Below are 27,157 nucleotides of genomic sequence, written 5' to 3' on the forward strand. Positions count from 1 at the left end.
TAAAGCTGTTTTTTAGTACAAAAATTAAAAATTTTGTACTAGAAAACTCTTTAAGATGCGGCAAGAAAGCCGTCACAAACGAAGCCATAGTCTTCATTTGAGACAACTTTCTTGCTATTTTATTTTTTATATTATAATTCTAGTTTTTATTTGACCACAGCTTCTCATAGTTTTTAGAGAAGTTTTATGTTAAAAAGTTGCTTTCTACATCAGCTTTTAAAAAAACTAATCTTTACAATAGCTTTATAACCTCCTCTACAAAAAACTATAGTCATCTCAAACAGGATCCTAGAGTTTGTTTCAGAAAGCTTTCTCGTCACTTCATATATGATAGTATATATCGTAATCATGATACTATTTGAGTACTCTTTTCTAAAAATTTCAATAATAAAAATTTATGCTTTATAATCAAAATTACTAATATTTGATAAGAAATTACTTACCCTATAATACTTTCACAACTAACTTTACAAAACAATTCACTTGTTCGGATACATTACTGGGCACTTACTGTTCACCAAACAACAACTGCGCTAAAACCAGAATTACTAATATATGATAAAAGCACAGTTAATGTTCATCACTGTGCTTTTACTATACAGACTCACAAAAATTTAACATAACTTCGATCCAAACTCGAGACGTAATAATCTCTCCCCCAACCCAACCCCACCTTCACCTTAGTCTAACAGCTCCAAACGCTTTCCCTCCAATATCATAATTTTACTATATATTATTACAATAATATTAAATAATATTAACGTACACATTCAGAACGAACAGTTTTCAACTCAAAAGCTTCTCCCAAGCTACAACTCTAGGCATTCAAAGCCGGGATCTTGCATTCACTACGTAGTCGTTATTCCGAGCAGAATTCTTCGACGACTTCTTCTTCATCTCCTCTTCACGCTTAGGTTTCCTCTCGCTCTTAACGTCAATCCCAAACTCCCGCGCCATCTCTCTAAGCTTATTCTTCTGTATTTTCCCCATAGCCGTCTTCGGCATCTCCTCCAGGAACACAACCTTCTTCGGCACCATAAAGCCCGCCATGTTCCGCCGGCAGTACGCGATGATCTCCTCCTCTGTCGGCTTCGCTCTCTCTTCTTTCAGTGTAATGAAGGCGCAAGGAGTTTCTCCCCAATGCGGATGAGGCATCACCACTACAGCAGCTTCCAGCACTCTTTCATGTCTGTAAAGCACCGCTTCCACCTCCACGCTGCTGATGTTCTCTCCGCCGGAAATAATGACGTCTTTAGACCTGTCTTTGATCTCCACATACCCATCCGGATGCACAACTCCGACATCCCCAGTCAAAAACCAACCTTCCTTAAAAGCTTCGGAATTCGCTTCCTCGTTGTTGAAATACCCTTTCATGACGCTGCTTCCTCTTATCACGATTTCCCCCACAGCCTTCCCGTCCCTCGGCACGCTCGCCATCGTCCCCACGTTCTTCACATCCACTTCGCTGAGGCTCAGCACGGAAACCCCCTGCCTCGCCTTGAGCCTCGCCTGTTCCGCACTCGACAACCGGTTCCATTCTTCTCTCCACTCACAAACCAGCGCTGGTCCCGTCGCCTCCGTCATACCATACGCGTGCGTCACGTGGAACCCCAATTTCTCCACTCTCTCCAGCATCGCGGCCGGCGGCGGAGCCCCACCGGTTAAAACCTCGACCTTTGATTTCGTGGCGTCGACCAGAAGGTTGAAGATGACCGGCGCGCAGCACATGTGGGTCACTCCGTGATCCGCAATTGCTTTATATATGTCGGATTTAGAGCTGCTGCGTATACAGACGTTGGTTCCGCCGCGCGCGGCCATGCCCCAAGTGAAGGTCCAGCCGTTGCAATGGAACATGGGAAGGGACCAAAGGTAGACCGCCTCGTTGCCCACCCCCCATTGAAGCAGCAAACTAAGCGTGCTTAAATAAGCTCCTCGGTGACTGTAAACCACACCTTTTGGAGCCGATGTGGTCCCCGATGTGTAATTCAGCGCAATGGGGTCGCATTCGTCAGCCAACGGAGGAAGCTCTGAGCTTCCAAGATCTGCGGAGGAAATTAGCTCTTCGTACTCCAATAAGCCGAGATGGCTCGATTTCGGTGATTCTAGCTCGTCGATAAGAACGAGGAAGAGCGGGGAAGCTGAGTTGCGTTCCATGAGAAGGGAAATGGAATCGTGGACGAGTGAAGCGAATTGGTAGTCGAAGAAGAGGACTTTGGCTTGGGAGTGGCGGAGGATGGTGGAAATGCTGCCGGAGTCGAGGCGGGTGTTGATGGTGTTCAGTACGGCTCCGGCCATAGGAACCGCAAAGTGGAGCTCGTACATGGAGGGGATGTTGGGGGCGAGAACGGAGATCACGTCGTTTTTGGAGATTTGTAAGCGCGAACGGAGTGCCACGGCGAGGTGGTGGCAGCGAAGGTAAGTCTGTCGCCATGTGAAGCGAGTGCTGTTGTAGATGACTGAAGTGCGGTCGGAGTAGACGACTGAAGCTCGCTCCAAGAAGTTTATTGGACTGAGGGGGGTGTAGTTTGCTGGATTCTTTGGTAGCTTATTCATTATAAGGGACAGAGATGGAGAGAAAATCGAGTGATTTGGAAGGGGAAGGGGTTTAAGGCTTGGGGAGAGAGCGATGGGGTGAACGGAAGGAGAAAGGGTATATATAACGGTCGATCCAGCGTAAATCACATGTGATGGCATTTGGGGAAAGAAGGTGTGTAATTTGATGTAAATTGAAGGGTAATTTGTTGAGTTTGAACGAAGACCTTTGAGCTTTGACCTTTACCGGCCAGTTCACACATGAAAAGGAAAATACATAAACATCAAATTAATGCATAAAAAATAAAAAATAAAAAATAAAAATCGTTAAAACTAATGGCTTTATTATTTTGATTGTGTCTGTTTTGGCTATAACTAGCTGTGAGTCCAGCTTGCTGGTGAGTCAGCTCAATTTCCACTTGATAATTATGGGCGGATCCATGTTGCCTCCAGGGTGGGTAATTGTCCGCCCTCAAACTTTAAAATGAATAAGAGGGGTTGTTTCGATCTTCTACTCCCTCTAAATTTTGTTTTTGCCCTAATCTAAAGCATTTGCCCAACTCCAGCTTGAGTCCTTGATGCCTTTGTTCTGCCTCATCACGCACACGACAATAGACATGCCGACATAGTTAGACAAATGTATTAATTTTGCCCGCCCTAAAATAAAAAGTTGGATCCGCCCCTGTCGATAAATGACTTGTAAGCACAACTCACTAAGCTAATGAGCTAAATATGAGCCAACTTTTACACAACTTATTAACTAGCAAACAAATTCATTTCAATTTTTTTTAATATTTATCTTCTAATTTATTATACTTTTCATAATTTTACTTACTTGAATCATAATCATTTTCTATCTTTTATTACAAACAAACTGACTTGTTAGTGAGTCAAATTCATAGAATTAAGCTCGAACTCAATGTTCAAAATTCAATTAATTAATCATGCTCAAGTTATGGGTGACTTGAGCTCGGCCTAACTCATTTACCCCTCTAATTTATAGAGGGATATATTATTACGTGCAAAGTCTGGACTGGAACTTCATCCAAATTCTGTGAGTGTGCATAGTAAAAGCATAGTGTGTGCAGTAACTATATTTTTACTATGCACACTCACAGAATAGTTCTACGATTCAGACTCCGCACTAAATAATCTCTCCTAATTTCTGTTGAAGGCCCGCGATGGGGAGAGCCATTCAAAGCGATGGGGAAGGGGAAGACTCTAAAAGGAAATAATAATGAATAAATAAATAATAAAGTGAAAGACCAACGACCTGTACGGGAGACGAAGAAATGCCCATGAGATTTCTCATGTGTTTCACAGCAGGTTCTTGCTTGCAAGTAAACGAGGGAATGGAACCTGTAACTTGTAACTCGTAACAGCACTTGCGAACGATATGCAAATTGCAGGCAGTGACTTTTCACTGCCGGAGAAACTTAGAAGAATTCGCGGTAGCACTGGAAATTGCGGAGCAATATTTTAAAAATTTAGCTCTGTGCAGGACGTAAAAACCGCGTTGCCGGCCGTACGTTAATGGCGTCTCAGCTTTGTTTAGTTATTTATTATGCATGCCATTCATGAAGTATTAATTCTTATTATTAAAATCACGGATACAGAGTAATTTTGTAGTTGTATTGGTAGATTTGTAATTGTGTTGGTTTATATTATGATGTTTAGGGTAGAATTTGACCAATATACATCATGTAGAATGCATTACATGGTAGGAATTGGAAGAATAAGTGTTGGTCTATTCATTTGGTCGACTGAATCATAGTTGGAGGATGATGTTAGTTAAAGGAACGGTAATCGGCAAGCAATTATGGCAGGAAGAATCGTAGTCGGTGAGCGTCGGAAGTCAGAAGGATAGTAATCCATCATTGATGATTGGAGAGATCATAAACGGTGGGCAATGGATGTCAGAAGAACTGTAGTCGGGCGATAGTGGTCGTAGAGACCGTAGTCTAGCACTGATGATTGGAGAGATCGTAAACATTAGGCGATGGTGGTCGTAGAGACTGTAGTCTAGCATTGATGGTCAGAGAAACTACTGTAAACGCTGGACAATAGAGATCGAAAGAATTGTAGTCGGATGACGGTGATCATAGAGACTGTAGTTGGCTGGTGACTGTGTTTGGGAGGAGATACAAAATTGATAGCATCCAGGAAGAGTTCTGGAAAAAAAATTGGAGAACGGACGAAAGTTCGGCGTTGGTCAGAGGTTGGGCAGAGATGAATGGGCGGAAGTCCAACGACGGTCGATGAATGGGCAGAAGTACGACGTTGGTCGAGAAGAACTCTAGCAGCAGTTGGGGAGAACTCCGATGGCAGTTGGGAAGAACTCGAGCGACGGTTGGGAAGAACTCCAGCGGTGTTGGGAAGAACTCCAATGACGATCGGGAAGAACTCTAGCAATGGTCGATAGCAAGAGAGCTCCGACGATGGTCAAGAAAAACTATAGCGACAGCCGGGAAGAACTTCAATGATTGTCAGGAAGAAACTCCAAAACTCAATACAATCATGATGGATACTAAATAATTCAAATCATGTTGACAAGTCAATCATTTAGAGAAAACTTACCAAATAGCCAGAGTTATGCCACCCAACTCCACTCACTTTAGGTTCATCGGCACCACCAATAAGATCAACCCCCCAACATGTCTACCCAACATTCTTGTCTACCCTAAGTACAACTTTGATCTTTAAATCCCAAAAGAATATGTATTTTTATCATTATGTCCTTACAAACGTTGATTCTCAATCAAGCCACTCAATAAGTGCATTTATGCCACTTGTACATTTTTAGTATGGATAGTCCATGAATCATCTTAAAAAATCTCTACCATGTCTACAATAGTCCATGAATCATTTTAAAATTCTTTTCCATGAATCATTGCCTTCATAAATGATCAAATAATCTATCAATTATCTCGTCATTCAATGTTTGTCGCCTAACTAGCATTTAATAACATCAAACTCATGACATTTATCATAGTGATCAAATCTTCCTCCATCTCTTCAATATGTTTAACTCTTAGAAATCAAGATCTCTATTCATTAAGAAGTAAATCGAATCCAATGATCAATCATCTTATATTTCCTTTAGTGAACCAATCAAATTATGCTTCTTGTCACAATTACTAGAGCACTTTTGACCATTCATATTATTTTCTCTCTTATTAAGATATTTTGAGCATGTGAACAACTTGATATATTAACATTTGACCTTTAGTAGTCACCTACCACCTCTAACCGGCCTCCTCGTTACACCTCTAGTCGGTAATGAAAGTAAGATCACTTTCTAGCCATTATAGATATTCTTTTTTATGATGTAGTTCATGTATCTTTCAAGAGTACTAGACATCCTTCTCTATTCATCAATATATCTTCTCACCTTAATGTCGCCCATTATAGTCGGCCCTACAATGTTATCTATCCTAATAGTTTGTTATCAAATATATAGTTTTGCCCCCTTGAAGTTTATCCAAATACTACTCAACTTCCAATAAGAGAAAAGGAAATTATTTAGGTATTATATTGCTCACTGTTGACCTCATTTTTCGCTCAAGTGCCCTCGAGTGAATTCGATCGATGCGATTAGACCTCGTCAAGCCCTATTCGAACTCGAATCGATCCAAATTGAGCTTAATTTGACTCGACCCTTTTCGTTCAAGCCCGAGTCGTTCATTTTGACCACGACGAGCTCGATTTGTTTCAAATCAATTTCAATTTGAGTTTAATTTGATTTGACGAAATCGATCGAACCCAGCTTGATTTTAAATCGACCTAATTTGAGTCAAATCCACATCTAAACCTAACTCAAATCAGCCCAAATTAATCCTAAATAAATTCCAATCTACTTTTGGCTTAATTTGAATCATTTCCTAAATCTGGTAATCGCATCGACGGCTCCGATTTCCCCAAAATTAGAAGTCGACCGTTGCCTCAGTAGTCGGTCGCGTGAGACCCAATTAATTCGCTCGCTATGGCTCTCTCTTTTTTTCCCTTCTCCCTCTCTCGTCTCACTGGTTTGCGGAGCCCTAGCCATCGGCCTCATGGCAGGAGATCGACTTCCCCTCTCTCTCTCTCGTTTCTGGTTCGCATAAACGAGAGATGTCGAAGCCTCTCTCTCGCGTGGAGACCGAACCCGAAACACTTGCTCCTTCTGTCTCCTCTGTTCGGACTGAGCTAGGGACCCGAATCCTCCCTCTTCTCCCTCTTCATTTTCTCTGTCACGAACCGGCGCTAGGAGATGGAGACGGGCCGAAGCCCCTATTGCGTTCGCGAACTCCAGTCAAGGCGAACACCTTGCTCCCGTCCGAAGACGCTTGGATCGTCGACTTCCCTGCTCCCGACGACCTCTCTTTGTCTGATCCATCTCCAGGACCGAACCCTGCACTCACGGATCTCTCTCCCTTTCTCCTCTCACGAGCAGTCTTGCGAGGTACATTTGGATGACTTGCTCGCTTGAAGCTTTTAAGTGTCCGCGCCACAATTTGGGATCATTTGCTCATAAGCTTGTAAGTGGCAGCGCCACAATCAGGTATAATTTATGTAACTTGTAAAGTAAGCTCTTAATTATAGATATCGAAATTGCTACACATCACACATGACTTGTTAATAGGTATTCTAGCATGTTTAGGTAGCTGGTCTTAGGGTAGTTCACTAACGAAGCTTTGGCCCTATAGGTCAAAGCTTGCCCCTTCTGTGAGCCCTAGAGACCATTAGGGTCATTTAGGCCTGTAGAGTAGCTAGGCCACCCAGTTGTACCATTGGGCATTGTTGTTTTCCCACACGAAGTGGGCACCACTAGGATTTTGGCCTTTTTTCGGTTTTGGGTTTGATACCCCCCACCTTCTGTGAGCCTTAGAGATCATTAGGGTCATTTAGGCCTATAGAGTAGGCCACCTATTGTGCCATTGGGCATCGCTGTTTTCCCACACGAAGTGGGCACCGCTAGGATGGTTTTCTGTGCGGGTATCTTGCCTGAAAGATACCCTTAGTGTGTCTATTTATTTTTTTATGTACTCTGAATGTCATGCATATGCTCTTACACACTTTTCTCCACAATGCACTTTACTTACATGCATGCATTGCATTAGTGGACATAAGGACATTTCTTAGTTATGCGTCTCTTTCATGCATCATACAATGCTAGATCTATTCTTTTGTATATTATAGAGTCATTGATTTAAGTCTTCTGAACTACTAATCCTTGATTCTTTAGAATAGAGCTTTCCTATCTTGCATACATGCAGGACGATTGGTTGTGCTTAGGATTTTAGCTGGCTTCTTTTTTCAGGCTAGGAATAAGTTTATGATTGCACTTGTTAGGTCGTAGATGTTAGTATTGTATGTACGATACTACATCTTTTATAGATTTAGGGTCTAAAGGTGAGTGGTACAGGTGTACCATTATATGCCTTATTGGTGGGTAAGCTCTCCATTCTTTCGGAAGCTATAAATTCTACCCATCCGTGTCACGCAGATGACGCCACCTCCCTCTTTCTCTCATGCATGTCTGAGTGTGTTGTCCTTCTTTCTTTTCTCCAGTTTCCACTTCTTCAAACCGACCGGATGATTGACTGAACCACGTGTGATTGATTGAACCAAGTTGGGACCTTCTTTCCCTTTGATTAGGAAAGCTTAGAAACCCCTTTGCACTAAACCCATTTGGAGAAGATAATCTAACATCCTTAATCGAGAGTTTTCCTAAGTCAAGGCTTAGGATGTAATTAGCTACGGGGGCTTGCGCCCGTAGGAAACCGATCCCCACAATCAAATAAACCCTATTCGAGCTGATGTATCGAATAGGGGAAATCTCGTGAATTTAGGGTTATATATATTATTATCCATCGAGGTGTGTAGGTGAAAGTCGCTACCCTCCATGGCTAATCGTATATATAACTCCATCTGCTCTTTCATTGGCCTGCTTGTGTCGATTGTAAAGCCCTACGACCACTTTGTCCTACGGGATAGTGTGATCGTACTCTTTGCATTCGAACCATATGAGCAGAATCCTTTCGAAGACCCACACTCACTTCTTGCAAGATACCTAGGAGATTATAACCTTTGAGCTAACCATTGCCAAGCTGGCACTAATTATGGGTCCTTATAATGAACCATTACAATATTATATTGCCAAGAAACATCTAGTAATGATTATTGAGATGTTGGAGAGAGCATCAAGGTTTATTAATTATTGAAATTATTGCCTACACTTTAGTTTTTGATGTCCCCATCATGTCTATTTCTTTTTAGTAGACTTCTGATTAGTATTAATAAGACTAAATGACATAGATATTACTAATGAGAATGCACTCCTTAGAGATAGAATTATCCTGATAATTTTTTAGGGAGAACACAATCAATAGAGATTTTGAATTAGAATTGTCATAACCTTAGGCTAGAATTATGCATCCCTACTATTGAATCCAAATTTGTTCGATAGATGATATTGGACCCTACTAGAGGATTATCTTGTTAAGCTATGAAGAACATGTTGGTGGAAAGAGGTGAAAAAAGAATGAAAAGGAAAGTAGCTAGAGAAGAATAGGCTAACATAGCCTTAAACTACCTCAATTAAAAGTAGAACTTAACAACTCTAGAGTGGTTTATAACTCTTAGAAAATTCATGATTCAAATTCTTTTAATGTTCCTTATTACCCTATATTTATAAAGATTCAATGGCCACATGAAAGGCTACATAGGAAAGACAAAAATGTTGGTTATCGACTAGCACCCATACAACACTAATGATATTCCAGGGGCAATTGGCACTTATTGGTGAGTTTGATAGGGTATCGCTTGTTCCCAGGAAGAAATATTTGATCTCCTATGATTCAATCAATACCTGTGAAAATACCATTTAAAAAAAGCTAAAACAAGGTTGATACTATAAAACAGTTTACATATGAGTCAAACCACCTTGAGAGTAGTCAAATATATGTTATATATAGTCGGTCATTTGGTGATTGTAACACCTAATTTCACGTTGCTCTATTGAGTTCATCAACGTGTCAAAAGGAATTTGAATTCTAATTATGCTACCTTGCCCACACTAGCTAGCATTATTAAGTGGGTGGCCCAAGAAGAGTTGACCAATCACTAATGTAGATCAACCCATCTCTAAAGGTTATCAACCAATTCAAACCTCTAATAATTTGATCATAATGATAAGACTTATTAGATAACCAACTCTACTCGCTTCAAGCCAATTAGATCATCCAAGAGACACAAATAGGATCAACCTCCAACATAAAATCTCCTTTATATATATTGACCATAATTTTGCTCTTTGGATTCTTGAAGATTTTATGTTTTTGTCCTTATGTCTTTTTAGCCATCAATCCCAACTAAGTCACTCAAAGAAGTGAATTCCATGTGACAACTTTCTATTTCATATATCATTGCAACGTCTCTCTACGATGACTCTTTATCTCCATATAAAATCAAATCATATATTAATCATCTAAATGTTAAATGTTCTCAACCTAGCATTGGATCACTTATAAACTCATTGCAATATTGTCAACAACTAATAGATCTAGATGATTATAGATCATTTATCTTTATCCATCTCAGCAACACCTTAAACATAAATGGTTCATATAAATGCAGCCTCTTTGGCCTTCTCAAGAATATGTTTTTCACAGACCCTCCTGAGAGAAACTCGAGCATTATTTTTTTATGGCCTAAAATTGTGAGACCTTAGAGTTTGAGAGATTTTTGTTTAATTTAAAATATGCAAATATAATTAGAAATATATTTGCTTTCAGTATGTAGAAATACTACTCAAAGAAAATGCAAATATAATATACTTTTTTGTGCATATATTTTTTTCAATATTAAACTATGATAATTAAGTTAAAATAAACAAATGCTTTAAAAAATAGAAACTAAGGCAAATATGATTCTTTTGTATCCACAATATTGAGACGGGTGAAAGAGCAAAATAAAATAGAAAATAGTTGCTTAAAATATTAATGATAGAGATCAAAATAATAGTCATAATGTCATAATGTACGAATTTAGAGCGGATATTTGGAATATGTGCCCCCACTAATTTGGGCCTATCTCACTTGGGATCGATCTATTCAGGATAATCTTCTCATAGCTTTATTTTCTACATGACAACTACAATATATTTGGCTACAATTATTATCTTATAATTTATGAAAAATTTTGAGATAGGAATTAAATTATTATAATTAAGCAATCATAATAGTATATGGTAGATATAAAAAGTTATTTTCTTTTTTTTTTCAAAGGAGAAAAATATTTATAATGCCACCTTAATAATAAAGAACATCCATGACCTTCTCAAGGATATTTTTTCACATCCCCCACCAAGGAAAACTAAACAATTAATATTTTTATAGCCCAAAAAAGAGTACAAGCTTAGAGTTTGAGAGATTGGTGTTTGACTTTAAAAAATGTAATATGAAAAACTCTTTATTATAAGATTATATAAAAAAAGGGAATGAATTTAGTTTGTGTACCATTTTCAAAATAATAAAAAAGTTTATAATATTATAATGACTAATAAAAATTCTATTTTCTCCACAATAATCTTACAATAAATTTTACGAGGAACTGAAACTATCCCAAATCGACCCTAAGTTTTCAAATCGAACAACACAAACTACCTCTTAAATCCTTGTTATTTAATGACTTTATTTTTTTAAGTTAAAACCCATGGAGGGGCCTACGCGTTGATATCGGTAAAACGGTTACAAAAATCCTTAAAAGGATCCTCTAGCTCGCTAATGCTCTCAAGAGCTACAATGAAAAAAGAAGAAAAATCTAAGAGCCGGTGGTTCCTTATCCTAAGATTACAAAAATAACATAAATAAGAACACGGGCTATGAAGATACAACACCCAAAATTGGAAGATCAGATGTATCTCGTTCAGCACAGTCTTCCTGCAAAATTGATAATGAAAGTAGAAAAGCAAATAAAAAACCAAAAAAAACGAGTACCTTGCAGTCGTTGATGTACCGGACAATTAAAGAAAAGAACCCCTGCAATGAAATCTCAAAACAGAAATATTAGAAGCATAGGAAAACCGACAGGATAATAACTCAGTAACATAGAGGAGATACCATCTGAAAATATAACCCATCAAAAAGTCCATCAGGTTCCAGCCACACCAACTTATAACCAGGTAATGCCTCTTCCCCTTGTTATTTAATGACTTAAGACCAAAATATTTATAAGAAAATAAAAACAATAGAAAAACTCTATGGAGGGAGAAATTGCAATTACATGAGAGCTACATTTTTTTTTTCAGAGAGATCACAGCATAAAAAACATTGCCTATTCATAGTCAATATTTCACCAACTTTACATAATAAAATTTAGTTTTATTATATTTCTGTATCACTTAATGAAATTTCAACGCATTTTCTTATTTTTAAGGGAAATGATATTTTTATTGTAGAAATCTCAACACATCGATCTCGAAGCTTCTTTTATTTTCTTATTATTTTTTAACGGAAATTATAGTTTAAAAAAATGTCCAATCTTAGGGTTAATTAACGTTAAGATATTTTTTAAAAAAGCGTTTAAATTTGTTTGAGTGATGCTTAATGGGTACCGATGGGGATTAATTAGTTGTGATCAATCAAATTCAGCTTAAAAGGAAAGCACATAATTAACCTTGCAAAAAATTTAACTTGAGTAAATAAACCTTGATATTCTAAACATTCGGATTAATGGTCGAGACATTATAAAAAATCACCTATATTAGGCACAAATCTTGATGCATTTTTTTATTGGAAACTTTCAAAATTAAATTTAGGATCATTTAAACTCTGATGTCAGCAAACGTATGGTTAAACTGAATATCTCAATTAGACTAACTGAACGACACCAAAAGTCATCCAACCACGGGCCATTGATGCCGTCTCACAATTAAGGTCCTCTGAAATTTGTCACCATACTTGATTCCTTCGACCATCATGGCTGAACTATGGTCCTCCAAACTCTACAGCTCGACTATAATCATTTAATCTCCATCACCCTACTATGATCTTCCATCCTCCATCGCTTGACTACATTTCACCGACCACCGTCACCTAACTATAGCCAGTCAACCTCCATCACTCGACTATGATCTTTTTAATCACCATCATACAACTACAATCCTTATGACCGCTGTCACCTAACTATGGTTATTCAGCACTTTTACCCGATTATGGTCCTTCGGCCTTTATCACCCGACAATAGTCCTCCGGTCTTTGCCACCCGACTACAGTCCTCTCAGCTCTGCCGCCTGACTAATGTCCTCTAATGCTTAGATCTTCGATGAAGGACTATAATTGGGCAATCAATTTCGGAGGCTCATACTAGTTGAGCGACAGCGGTCAAAGGGTCATAGTCAAATGATGGTCGAAAAACCATAATTGCAAAACAGAGTTCAAAGGATCATAATTAGGATTACCACAAGACCAATGTTTATAATATATTTACCGTAAGTATGAAGAAGTATTACTCAAAGAACAAAAATATAATTTACTTTTTTATGCATATATAAAACAATAATAATTATAATTTGAAAAAAATAAATGCTTAAAATAATATTAGAAATGGATGTCAAGAGGATTCTTTTGTATCCTTAATATTGAGAGGGTCAAGGAACAAAGCAAATGAGATAATAGTGGCTTAAGATATTAATGATAAAGATCAAATAATGGTCATACAAATACTAATCACAATTATATTTGACTGTACCATTCTTATAATATTTTTAAAAATTTTGTGATGAGTATTAACTTTTTTTATTTTTATTTTTATTTATTTTTTGTGATGAGAATTAGCTTATTATAATCAAACTAGCTAGCAATATAGGGTTGCTATAAGAAAGCTATTATTTGACTTTTTTTCAAAATAAGAGAAAAGTTATAATACCACAACAACTAATAAAAAGTTATAATATAAGAAAGCTAAAGCCATTTCAAATGAAGCCTAAATTTTAAAATAAAATTGAGCGACTCAACATGCCACTGAAATCCTATTTATTTAATGATTTGAGAATAAAATATTTATAAAAAATATATAAACAATACAATAACTCTATGAAAGATAACACCATAAAAAATATTGCCAATTCATAGTCAATACTTCACCAACATAAAATAATAAAATTTAATTCTCTTATAATTCACTCTCAATGAATTTTTTTTTCTTATTATTTTTCATGACAAAATTATGTTGAATCTTAAGATTAATTAATTAACGTTAAGATATTTTTTTTCTTCAAAAAACATTTAAATTTGTTTGAGTGATGTTTAATTGGTACTTATGGGGATTAATTGGTTGTGATCAATCAAATTCAGCTCAAAAGTCAAGCACATAATTAACCTTGCAATAAATTTACTAAGAAAATAAATCTTGATATTGCAAACATTAAGATTAATGATTTATATAACATAAAAAATAGCCTATATTAGGCACAAATCTCGATGTTGCATATTTTGATTTTTTTTAAATTAAATTCAAGATCATTCAAACTCGCATTCAGCAAATTTATAGTCAAATTAAACGTCTCGATCAGACGAACCCATTGACAGTAAAAGTAATCCAATCGAGCTCGAATAAGTTGAGATCAAGCACTTGTAGCATATTTAAAATTTTTAGAACAATAATTTGAATACAAAATGATCTCCAAAGTTAACATGCTTATAACCAAATCTAGCATATCAATGAGATGAATCCAATGAGCCCAAACTTTCTTAATTTTGACATCATTAATGCCCTTAAATGTTGAATGAATAATCTATGATCAAGAGAATTAATACATGCTATATGATGGAGTGTTCTAGATTTCTTTTATATTTATAAGTTATATTATCAAAAATCTATAAATATGCCCTCACTCTCTATATAATGGAGGGACCTAGAGCTTGAACTTTGGTTGTGAGATTAAAGAAAGTTCATAAGCTCTAAGAGCCCCTAAGCTCCACTCAAGCACCATTGTCATATAGATCGTTATCTGACCACTGCTATCAGGACAACCCCCATCTGTTGTTTGGTAGTTGTCATTAGAACATTGCCAAACTACTACCATCAAAACATCAATTGAGAACATCCCTCGATTACCATCATTGAAACATCTCCTGACCACCGTCATTGGAAGACCATTAAACATTTAACCATTGTTGCCCAACTATGGGGCATCAACCATCGTTGCTTGAATAAGCCTTATGACCACTAGCACCCTATTGCGGTCTAATGATCTTTATCATCTGATTATGGTCCTTCTTCCTTTATTTTCCAACCATGATCCTTTGACTATCATCATCCCGACTATGATTTGCATACAATCGTTGCCCGAATATGATCCTCCTATAATAAGCTAAAACTATTTTTTCTCTAATTTCCTAAAAATTTGGTTAGTTGAGTGTTGCGCTACTAGGTAGATAACACCGTGGCATTGAGCTCTCTGATTTTCTGGATTTTTTTAAAATATTTTTTATTAAAAATATGAAAAAAAAAATATTTTATCAAAACCCATAAATAGCCCGCCCCCTCCCCAATCCTCCTCCAAATTAGGTGAGAGAAGAGAGAGAAGGAAAAGGGAGGAGAGAAAGTGGGTTTAGGCCAACATTTTTCATTAGTCTGGATAGGAAAAGTATTCAAACCATGATAGATAAACTTGAATCTACTTTTATTTTCAATGATATTATATTTTCTCTATTTTCCTCCCTTCTGAAATTGATAAAAAAATATATATGATATATCTTATTTTAATGATTTTCGCCATGTAACTTTAGATATGTAGTAGATATCGTTATCATATGCATTTTGAATTATTAATATCAAAATTTCACTGGGTCATTTTATTTATGTCATTTTAATTGAAATGAGTAATATAATATTAAGTGTAAATTAATCAAAAGCCAATATATTGCATTTGTAAATAAAATATATGATATGCAAACATTTACTATTTATTTAGTCAAACATGTATTTTTGGCATATTACATAGATATTAATGAGTATAGTGAAACTTGCATTTGGTGTATAATGATATTTTCTATTATGTTCTATATAATATAAAATGCGTGTAAAAAAAATCTGGCTAGAAATTATTAAGTAATTCAGGTTCGCTAGAGACATATTACTACTTATTGCGTCTTGGAGTATTTACAGCGGTAGAGAAATATATAGTTTAACGTCTTAACATTGTACGAAGATTCAGCACACAATCAGATATGAGAAAGGGTGTAGCGTTCATAAGAGACACTAGAGTTTTTATGTGGAAACCCCTAAAAATGGGGAAAACCACGGAGCCTGGCCTAGTTTGAATGAATCCACTAGTATTGCAGTTGATTACAAATGAGGCCCTTCCTTGGGGGAAGGCCTTGGCTTTATGTACATCATATGGAGTACATTACAAGGTAGGAATACAAAGAATCACTATTGACATGTTCGTTAATTTGGTCAGAAGGACCATAGTATGGTGACAGAGGTCAGAAGAATCATAGTCGGCGGGCGACGAAAGTCGGAAGGATTGTAGTCAGTGGGCGACGGAGGTCAGAAGGAATGTAGTTGATGGTCGCGTAAGTCAGGAGGACTGTGGTAGGTGGGTGATGGAGGCTAGAAGGACTATAGTCGGTGGACGACGTAAGTTAGAAGGACCGTAGTCGATGGGCGACGGAGGTCGAAAGGACTGTAGTCGGTGGGTGACATAAGTCAGGAGAACCGTAGTCGGCTGATGGCGGAGGTCGAAAAGACCGTACTCGATGGGCGATGTAAGTCAGGAGAACCGTAGTCGGCTGACGACGGAGGTCAAAAAGACTATAGTCGGTGGGCGATATAAGTTAGCAAGACCGTAGTCAGCATGCTACCGAGGTCGGAAGGACTGTAGTCAGTGGGTGACATAAGTCAGGAGGATCGTAGTTGGTGGGTGACAGAGGTCGGAAGGACTATAGTTTGTGGGCGCCGTAAGTTAGAAGGACCGTAGTCGACGGGCAACGGAGGTCGGAAGGACTGTTGTCTAACGACGAAGGTCAAAAGGATGGTGTCAGTTAAAAGTCCAACAATGGACGAAAATCCATCATCAGATAGATGTCCAACAAAAGTCCGAAAACCAGTAGAAGTCCGACATCGGGAAGAAACTTGGCGACGAGTGGAGGTCCAGCATCGGGTAGAAGTCTGACATCAGTTGGTGCTGAGGAGAACTCCGACGTTAGATGGTATTCGGGCAGAACTCCTGCATCACTTAGAGTTCGAGTGGAAATTTAGCATCACTTGAAGGTTAGACAGAAATCCGGCATCACTTGGAGTTCGGGCGGAACTCTGGCGGTGGTCGATGAGGAGTTTCTTCTCTCCCATCCTTCTCTTATCCTCCTCTTACTTCTTGCTTCTTCTTGCTTGGGTCCCCCCTCAAGAGAAATAAGGGGTCTATTTATAGTTTTTTGAGGAAGACATGACCCATAAATATGAGGATCAAGGGCAGAGGTGTAGTGGTTTGGATGGACAACTGATATTGAATCCCTTGATCGTGTACCATTCGTCAGACATTTGAAGATTTTAATGATGTCGGAATTCAGTGATCTTGGGCTCGTTGAATTTTTATCGTCGATCCGCTTGATTCGACTATAAGCACGTCATATTTGGAAACTGTTTGGTAACTCAAATTGTGGTTTGAACTTTCTAATAGCGCTTCGTGTGCTTGGCCTCATTTGAACTCGGATTCAGTCGAATTTGGTGTCGTTGAGTTTGTATTTCCGAGACGCTCAATTTGACTATAAGTTTACTGAAATTGGAGTTCGGATGATCCCAAATTTAATTTTTGAAGTTTCCAACTTGATTTTGCCTCGAGATTCGTGCTCGATCAAGATAATTTTTTGATGACATATCACTACTCTATATAGGAGGGTAGGCTTATGAGCTTTCTTTTAAATAAGATTTATGGTGTAATTATAAGTTATATGAAAAAGGGAGGTATGAGGAGTTTATACACTGAAAGGCAGTAAGTGATGACTTCTTATATGAAAGTCACTTAACTTGTGATATATGATATGAGATTAATTCTTGGATACATGATTAATATGATTGAGATTTATTCTTATAGAACTAGCCTACAAGAATGATATAGAAAAAACACCATATGTAACCAGGTGTATTATCTTTTTTGTATATATATATATGACATGAGCATATGATAAATTGCAGCATAAGTGACATAGCTTGATACAATATATATGTGATATAAGATATGATTGATACAAGCATATGTTATGACTGATAAAATTGATACAAGAGCATATGATATACATGAATTATATTTATTTTATATGATATTGATGGTGTTCAATAGGCTTGCACATACTGGCATATGACACTATAGATAAGGCTGATAAAATTGATAAGATCTATACAAATGCATCCTTTACATATGAATCACATGATATACATTTGATTTATAAATGACACGGTTTTTTATATACATACTTTGATAATGTACAACATATATATCAGATACAAAGCTCTTACTTTATGTGACAGGTGTATTGATACACATGTGACAACTTGTAAATTGAGATAAAATGGCATAATTTATAACCATGTACATATTCATGATAGACATATATTAACATGAGTATAGGATTGACAGAATCTACTAATCATGTATGTGGCTACTGAACACTAATTATGAATTACACTGTTTATATTGATTTTCATTGCTCATATGAGATGCCACTGTTTGAAATAGTTATTACATGTTTTTATAGTTATATATTCATGATGATATTGATTAAAGGATTATATGCATGTTGTTTTCTATTGTCATGCATTTATTTCAGTTGCAGGTTATTGTAACATATTGAGCTATTGGCTCACTATAAAATTTTATATATTTTTAGAAAGGAGAAAAGATTCAGTAGAGTGAGATTTATTAGGATTCATGTTTTATTTTATTTTATATATTTTCTTTTTTAATTTTATTCTTTTGTAATAAGGAGTATAGGAAGGTAAAATGATGTAATAATTGAACTCCCAGCTACTATATATGAATTTTGGAAAAAATGAAATTATAAATTAAAGAAAAAAAAAAGATTTTTAGTTACTTCCGCTAGTTTCTATTTATTGAAATGAGATTAGTAGCACTTGTAGATGAAATAAGAGTTTAAAATAGATAATTATTTCAAGTTTTAATCTTCGGACATTACTCATCTGATCTTTATCGCTTGACTGTGATGCATTCGACCACCATCATTTGATTACAATCATTTCTACTATAGTTGCTTGACCACAGTCCTTTAACCACTATCGATGTACTATGATCCTTTGGCCTCCATTTCCTTGACTATGATCCATTGATCTTTATCACCACACTATTTTCATCCATCCTCCATCACTAGACTACAGTCCTTCGACCTCTGTCATATGACTATAATCAATTGATCTTTGTCACCCAATAATGGTTCTTTGTCATTCAATGATAATCTCTGATCACCATTGCTTGATTACAATCTTCAAACCACCATCTCCTGACTACATCCCTACAAACACTAACGCCCTATAACGGTCCTCTAATCTCTTTGCCTAACTACGGTCCTCCATCCTCCGTCTCTGGACTATGGACCTCTGACCACTATTGTCTGACTTCAGTCCTCCAACCACCTTCGTGTTACTTGCTAGAATCAAACCTAACAGTACATGATAACTATAAGAAAGCTATCAACCGACTTCATTCAAAGGAGATTATTTATAATACCACAATAAAAATCAAAACCTATTTCCCCCACAACAATCCTACCATAATTTTTACAGGCAGTTGTTGCCACTCCGAAATGGACCTATTAATTTAATGACTTCAGACCAAAATATTTATATATATAAAAAAATCTTCTTCTTCTTCTTCTTAAAGATTGATTTTGGTTTGGTGAAAGAATCATGGATTGTGATCTTGCCGTGGTTTTTTCTCCAAGATTTGCAGAAGGGGCAGATCAATTCAGGTTGGATGTTGCAGAGAATCCAAATGATACTGAGGAGTCCATTTGGTGCTTCCTCTGTGAAGCTCAAATTTATGGAGTTGATGAAGCCAGGAAACGTTTCTTAGAGGTAATGCTGCCTTCCTTTTCCTCAGAAAAACTGAAGATTTTTCTTGGTACAGTTGAACTTAGGGCTCATTTGGTTGTTTGTACATACATTGGCTAACTTTTAAAAACAGATTCATTAAAAAATTAATTAATAAAAAATGGGGCGAAAATTCTTTTTTTTTTTTGGGTAAAATTTGGGCTTAGCCTGTATATTGAAGATGAACAAGTAACATTACAGGTAAAATATATCCCAAAGCTAAAAAATAGCCTCAAAAACCTGCATCCAAATGCAGCAAAAAAATTACAGGTAATAAAACCTCAAAAACCAAAAGAACCAGCCCCAAAATATGCATCAAAATGCAACAAAATAACACAGTTAACTTACATCAGATAACATCAATTGAACAAGAAATAACAACTAAAAAACTCCCACGAAGTAAAGAAGCTTGGACTCAGAATAAATTTTGAATAATCAGCTCATGTCTTATATAATCAAATCCCCTGGCTGCCCGAAGACCGTCCGAGGGGGCCAGCAGTGGGAGTTTCATCATTGTCCAAGGCTTATTCGAAGGCAGCAGTTGGCTATCATCAAAAATTTCCCAATCTAAGGACAGACAGAAGAGTAACAGAAAACTCCAAGCAGCGAATGGCCCAGTAGTAATAAACAGAGCCGCATCAGAACAAATCCAGAATTTCAGCATTTTTTCTCCACTTCAAAACCTTTTCAAAAATTGCTTTCTTGATGCACATGACAGTAGTGATATGACAATTAACAGAATTGCCAAATCTCCTATTGTTTCTTTCCTTCCATATATAATAAATAGTATAGCAAGAGAAAAGATGAAAAAGAGATTTAACTTGAAGCTTCACATTAATCTCACCATCAATCCATTCATCCAACTGCAGAATAGTAGGTCTAAGGAGAAACCTCTTAATCGGTAGCATAAGTTGAGTGATCATAGCAAAAGAGAATGGACATTCAAAAAAGATGTGAGGTACATTTTCAGGATGCTCATGACAGAGACTGCAGGTCAAAGGGACCGAAATATTTCTAATAAATAAAGCATCGGCTGTTTTCAGACTACCCACAACCGCCAGCCAGGAATAACATGAGAATATCACAGCAAACTTATGGTGCCAGATAATGTTATCCCAAGCACACTTAGGATAAAGAGAGTAAAATTCAGAAACGAAAGAACTGAATTTCCCATCACCAAACTTATCCCAAAACAAACAAGGTCTAGAGTATTCAAAAATAGGGATAGCAGAAATTAAATTTCTAACAATAGAAGACACAAAATTCGGTATAGTCCAAGACATACTCGAAATAATAGCCTTCATATGGGAATTAATGTGATAAGCATTAAGTACTGAAATACCGTCATTGCAACTTTCAAGCTTACTATTATGATACCAGTGATCCCAGTGCAGCGATATAGGAGCAGATGATGTGATGTTAAAGTGGAACTTTGCCTTTGTTGCATTCGCAGTTCTACAAACAGGGAGCCAGAACGAGGAGGAGCTTGGAGAGGGAGGTCTCCAAGGTGAGGTATATCTACTAAACAACAAAGTAGAAAGTGGAGATTTTACATTTAAATTCTGAGAATAAGAGAACAGTGAACAGCATATTGAAGAGCTTGTAAAGAAGGTAAACCAAGCCCCCTATTCTGCTTGGGAGCATAGCATTTATCCCAAGAAACCATATGCAGTTTTTGCCAGCAGAGTGATCACCAAAAAATAAAAATTTGGAACAAATTTTCTTAAAAAATTTGAAAACATATTTAGGTATTATAGAGCCTCGAATCCATTAAGCAATCGAATTAAGAATAGTATATCTTAAGAATTGCAAGTGACCCGCAAAGGAAAGCAGATTAGCTTTCCAACCAGAAAGTTTTTTAGATGTACTTTCCATGAGAGGCAAAAAATCAGTAACCTTTAACCTTTTGAAAGGCAGAGGAATACCCAAATAAGCAATTTTCTCACTGATAGAGGGAATGGAAAGAGCTTGGCAGATGGCATCCGGATTTAACAAGTTTCTAGGCAACAAAATAGAACTTTTATCAAGGTTAACATGAAGCCCAGAGGCATTGGCAAAGGTTCTGAGAATATTTGTTAGAGAGTTGCAATTTTCCGTAGTGGCTTCCCCAAAGATGAGCACATCATCCGCATAGAAAAGATGGGTTAAGGTGAATCCATCAAAAGAGATCCCTTTAAAAGAACCAGCATCTAACAGATTTGAGAAAGCATTCATGACCAAATAAAAAAAGGTAAGGGCTAAGAGGACACCCTTGCCTAAGCCCAGCCGAGATTGAGAAAAAACCTTCAAGAGATCCATTAATCAGTATGGAGAAAATCACATCAAAGATACAAGTTTTAATCCAACCCACGACTGAAAAAGGAAAGCCTTTTTGCTTCAATCTAGCAGGCAATAATTCTCTTGATACCGTGTCGAAAGCTTTATGGATGTCTAATTTTGCACAAAAATATTTGCTCCTTCCTATTTTGCGAATATAGGATATAATTTCATTAGCAAGCAAAATATTATCCGTAGATACACGTGATTTTATAAATCCAGATTAGTTGTCTTTAACAAGCATTGACATAATAGGCTTAATCCGGTTAGCAAGAACCTTAGCAATAATTTTATAAAAAGTATTGCATAGCGCAATAGGCCTAAAATCTGACGTAGACTCTGCATTCTTAAATTTGGGGATAAGAGCAAGGACAGTTGCTTTTATCCCACTAGGCATGTACCCTTTAGAGAAGAAGGATCTTACAGCTTTAGTCACCATAGGCCCAATAATATGCCAAGCCGATTTATAAAAGTGAAAATTGAAACCATCCGGACCCGGAGAGGATGTCGAACAACCCATGAAAATCACCTTTTTAATTTCCTCATCAGAGACATAATGAGTAATGCTATTGAACAAAGCATCAGGAAAACTAGTGCCAATAGGAAAAGGCCAATATCTGAATTCGAAGGAGGGGCCGGATTGTAAATGCGTTGAAAGTGAGTAACAATAGAGTTAATCACTTCACCTCTATCAGAATAAGGGGAGGAGGCAAAAAGATTGACAGCCGCATTATTTCTTCCATGCCTACACCGAATTTTTGCAAAAAGGAACTTAAGGTCTTCCTCCCCATTTTTTAGCCACTTAACTTTAGCTCTTTGAATAACCCAAGTGGCAAGAATACTAGAAAAATTCGCAATATTTTGATTGATACCTTTCAAATTGGCATTAAGTGAGCTATCATTCGGTGAGGCATGTATATTCTCCAAACATTCCAATTGTTGTTTATGTAAAGCATCAAGATGAGAATTAACCAGTGAGGAGGAAGCCCACGGTTCGAGTTTAATAGCAACCCTAAGGCATTTTAGAGTGCTATAGAAGTGAGAAATAGGATTACCCGAGGAAGGCTCAGAGATAGCCTGTAAGAGTAGAGACCAGTACTTTTCAATGTTTGTCCAGTAGTTTTTAAAAAGGAATCTATGATGAACTTGCAAAGTAATCCCAGAATGCAAGACCACTGGAAAATGATCAGAGCAAGAAGGGCTCTGAAAGGAACAGTAAGATTTTGGATAATATTCCAGCCAGGCACTGTTAACCATGGCCCTATCCAACTTGATATGAATTGGCGAATCAGAGCATTGATTAAACCAAGTAAATTTACAACCCACAGATTGAAGATCCAAGAGACTATTAGCAAAAATCAAAGCATTGAAATTCGCTAAAGCATTTGGGGAGATAGCCGTTCCCCCTAATTTTTCAGAAGCAAAGCGGCAACAGTTGAAGTCCCCAATAAGAAGCCAAGAGACTTGATGATGCGGAGCAACCTGAGCAATTTGTGACCTAAGGGATTTCCTATCTGCAATGCTATTAGAGGCATAAATAACAGAGAGTTGAAAAGAAGTAGAGGGAGTTACCATAATAGTATTAGAGACAAGTTGAGCCGAAATAAAAGAAGGCACAAAATTCAATTTTTTGGAGTTCCACTTCACCCATATACGTCCAGAAGAGGAGCAATCAAAGTTATTTCAACTTTCTTCATTTGGACAAATGACATGAGAGGTCTCAAAAAAGGATCCAAAAGAGAAGAGGAGTGAATCATGTTCTCCAATATACACAGCAGGTCCAGCTTGAAAGAGTCAGACAATCGTTTGCAACACAGAACTTTATCAGGCCGGTTAAATCCCCTGATATTCCAAGCAGCAATGGAAGGTAAATACATTAAGAAACCTTAGATCCAGAGGGTTTTTTGGCATTTTTTTCCTCTTGCCGATTTTTTGGTCAAATTGATGTTGTTGTTTTGTTGTACCTTTATTTTTTCCTTGCTAGGGATAGAAACATGTTCCCCTTCAAAGGAAGAGTCAAGATGAGTGCTGCAGTCCGAATGTTCATTAAGATTCAAGAACATTGAATTTATTGGGAGAGATGAAACCCGAGGAAGAAGCCACATTTAAATGAAGTGGGAGCTAGTAGAAGAAGGAGTCTCTCCTAGAGTTGGAGAGTTTAGATTAGGCACATTAGTTGACTCTTTGAAAATATTGGTGCATAATTCCTCTGGGAAATCCTTCGAGGAAGGCAAGACCGAACCAGGAGAATGAATGTCAGTGGTAGGTTTTGGAGGAGGTGAGTGAGGTTGATAATGTAACACTTGTCCTATAGAGTTCTTAGGTGGAGATTGTGGAGGGATAGCAGGTAGAGAAACAAGATTTTGTTTTAAGCCAGAAAGAGGCTTACTTGGAGCTTCTTCCCCCGGAGCCTGAGAAGAGTTGCGATTCTTAGGATTACGACTGAAGCTTCTACCCCGAGGAGGACGTCCAACCGCAGAAATTTTTTGGGAATGTCTAGGTTCATCAGCTTTAGGTTTAGTAGGACAGTAGGAAGAGTATGGACCAGAGAATTACAATGCTCACAAGGCGTGGGCCTCCATTCATATTGCACTTTCAACCCAACAACATCTCCATCCAAAGAAACAAAAATTTCCTCCGGGTATTTCGCCGTGTTACCCACCAAAACACAGACCCTAGCAAACGTAAGGCGTATTTTTTGGTTAGTGAGAGAATCGGCAGCAAGAGGAACACCGACTTTGCTGGCGATTCGCGAAATACCTTCCGAATTCCAGAAAGCCAAAGGAAGTTCGTGGATCTTAATCCAAATAGGGACCGAAAAGAAGTTTTCACTCCTAGGTTTAAATTTAGGATGCCATTTTTGCAAAACAAAAAGCTTACCTAGTAGAAACCAAACACCCCTGGACCAAGCCATCTCCAAATCCTCCAGACAGGTAAATTTGATAAGAAAAAATCCCTCACTAAGTGATAATAATTTGATCGAACCTTTGAGAGACCATGTTTTTTTAGGGCGCCAAGCAAAGCTTCGTAGAAAGGTCGGCGACCTATCGAGTATCCCACTAAACAAAGACTCCAGTCTTCAGCACCTTTGCTAAGCTTATCCCCAGAGAAAGGAATGATATCCGGTTCTGAGGGGAAGTTGGAAAGTTGGAGGTCATTCGAGGAAGCAGGAGCGGAGTCCATCGGACCAAAAGCAGCAAGCCAGTTACGTTGAGGAGGGGAAGCTCCTCGGACAAGAGAAACGAGCGGAGGAAAGTCCTCCAGAGTGTGAGAGGAATCCATAAGGAAGAAGAAGAAGGAAGGAGGAAGCCTCCGACAGCGCCTGAGGAGAGGGAGTGAAAACGGTGCAAATCAGCTGGAGGAAGAAACCCTAGCAAAGCCGCCCCCTCGAAAAGTCGTGAAAATTCAATTTTAAAAATAGACATATTGGCATTTGTTGTTTTGATTAGACATTTAAATAAAGTTGTTATAGGAAAAATAACTTTTTTTTTAAGATGTTATAGATGGTATCTTCCTTGCACTAAAATTTTGTGAAAGCAGCGAGAAAGAAGTAGCCAAACGGAATTTTAGTTGAGGTTTGAAAAGCATAGAAGTATGGCCTCATTTGTTTGGGCTTAATCAAGTCTTTTCTGGTTCGAATGGGGAAAACGGTTACTTTTCTCCTGTTTGTTAACACGGCTTTTCTAAAATACAATTTCCTAAAACTCTAAATTTCTGCTGATCTAATGGAAAAAATTATCGCTTAATCCGTTTAATACCTGAGAAACGAAATGAAAAAATCAAATTTAGGTTTGCATAAGCGTAAAAAAAACATTTTAACCAAACAAGTATCAGTTTTTTTAAATTATTTTCTTAAGAACTCTGTTTCTTCAATTACTGTTTCTTTACCAACTTATGTATAAGGAGTGCAGGATCCAAACAAGGCCTAAAAAATTTGTCCCAAAATAAGCCTTAACTGGATAATCCATTTCAGTCTTTAGGCTCATATTTGTGTGAATACTTATTCTGTGGAATTGTATATGAGATCTAACACCTCGATTTTCCTTCAACCAATGCTCAGGTTGGCCCAGATTCTCGGCTTGTCATGCGTGAAGTCTATAATATGTTTAAAGATGGCGGGGACCCTCAGAAGGTTAGTGCAAAAAGCTGTATCAAACATTTGGGCAGCTTTCTTACTGCTTCTTAAAGCAGTTTTCTGATAAAAAATTAAAATTTTTATACTAAAAAATTATTTTAAAAAGTAATAAAAAAGTTGGATAAATGAACAATTGCTCATTAGGAAAGTTTCATTTCTTCCTCGTGAATTGAAGCTGGCATAATATCATGAAAGAGATTATTGCATTATCTACCTGCAGTTCTTGTAATGCGTTTGTCAACCTATTCAGCTTGTTTCAACTTTTTCAAACGCTCGCAAAATTGAATGCTTTTATGCTTCTCTCTATGCTGGTCTCTATTATGAGTCTCAGGTGAGTAATTATCTCTGTTAGTAGACTTGTTATGCTTTTTATTGTTCCTTGTTCAACAATGGAGAGATTATTACGTGCCATGTTCGGACCGTTCGGAGGTGAATTCGGACACGCCACATCACCAGTATGCACTGGGCCCTGGGTAATGTGGCACGTCCGGATTCACCTCCAAATGAATCCGGACGCCGCACATAATAATATTCCTCAACAATGACACATTTTTATTGGCAATTTGTATCATCACTTCAACAGAATGAAATGGACGCTGCCAAAGTTCATATTGTTGCAGCCTGTCAGACTCCATATGGATCAGAGTTCATACCATCTCCCTTTTTTTTTTCTTGTTTGAGGAAGTCTTTCACTTGTACAGGTTTTTTATATCAGCTTCCAACGGTCTTTGTTGCAGGTCTGATGATTATATGGCCGCCCTAGCAAAAGTTCACTGCTCTTGCCGAAACTGGAGTATCAACTGAAGCTTTCTGCCTTCCAATGAAAACCTTGAAGATTGGAGTTTTTGTAAGAATCTATAAGAAGAAATTTTGATGAAAGCCATTGCTTTTTAATTATATGTGGTGATTATTGAGTTGGTTAAGATTAATTAAGCTTCTAAAGCTCTGAAGTACTCTACATTGTGCAATCTCATTAAGCTTAAATGTTGCATGAGCTGAGTACATATAAGAGATGAGTGTAACATAAAGATTGCACTTTGAAGTGGCACCATTAAATATGATCATGCTTCTGCTACTACATTTTAA

At 37.4% G+C, this 27,157-nt stretch overlaps 2 protein-coding genes across 2 annotated transcripts; one reads left to right on the forward strand and one right to left on the reverse strand.

The window, feature by feature from the left end:
* Positions 1 to 529: 529 nt before the first annotated feature.
* Positions 530 to 2,623, reverse strand: LOC110111355 (benzoate--CoA ligase, peroxisomal). The gene has a single exon (XM_020843180.2). It carries the CDS (start codon positions 2,551 to 2,553, stop codon positions 826 to 828), a length of 1,728 nt encoding a protein of 575 aa, XP_020698839.2. The 5' UTR covers positions 2,554 to 2,623; the 3' UTR covers positions 530 to 825.
* A 16,814-nt stretch (positions 2,624 to 19,437) lies between these two features.
* On the forward strand, positions 19,438 to 27,157 carry LOC110111369. Its single transcript, XM_020843211.2, has 5 exons — positions 19,438 to 19,605; positions 25,997 to 26,068; positions 26,322 to 26,402; positions 26,655 to 26,716; positions 26,809 to 27,157. The coding sequence occupies exons 1-5, from the start codon at positions 19,438 to 19,440 to the stop codon at positions 26,873 to 26,875; spliced, it is 450 nt and encodes a 149-aa protein (XP_020698870.2). The 3' UTR covers positions 26,876 to 27,157.

The sequence above is a fragment of the Dendrobium catenatum genome, unplaced genomic scaffold (assembly GCF_001605985.2).
Source record: "Dendrobium catenatum unplaced genomic scaffold, ASM160598v2 fragScaff_scaffold_841, whole genome shotgun sequence".
Classification (NCBI taxonomy): Eukaryota; Viridiplantae; Streptophyta; class Magnoliopsida; order Asparagales; family Orchidaceae; genus Dendrobium; species Dendrobium catenatum.

What these genes read in the sequence shown, in the direction of transcription:
- LOC110111355 (XM_020843180.2), bottom strand. Translation starts at nt 2,553, where the DNA reads ATGAATAAGCTACCAAAGAATCCAGCAAACTACACCCCCCTCAGTCCA.
- LOC110111369 (XM_020843211.2), top strand. Translation starts at nt 19,438, where the DNA reads ATGGATTGTGATCTTGCCGTGGTTTTTTCTCCAAGATTTGCAGAAGGG. An exon ending in GTCTCTATTATGAGTCTCAG is followed by an intron (nt 26,403 to 26,654) that starts GTGAGTAATTAT and finishes TCACTTCAACAG; the next exon opens with AATGAAATGGACGCTGCCAA. An exon ending in CAGACTCCATATGGATCAGA is followed by an intron (nt 26,717 to 26,808) that starts GTTCATACCATC and finishes TCTTTGTTGCAG; the next exon opens with GTCTGATGATTATATGGCCG.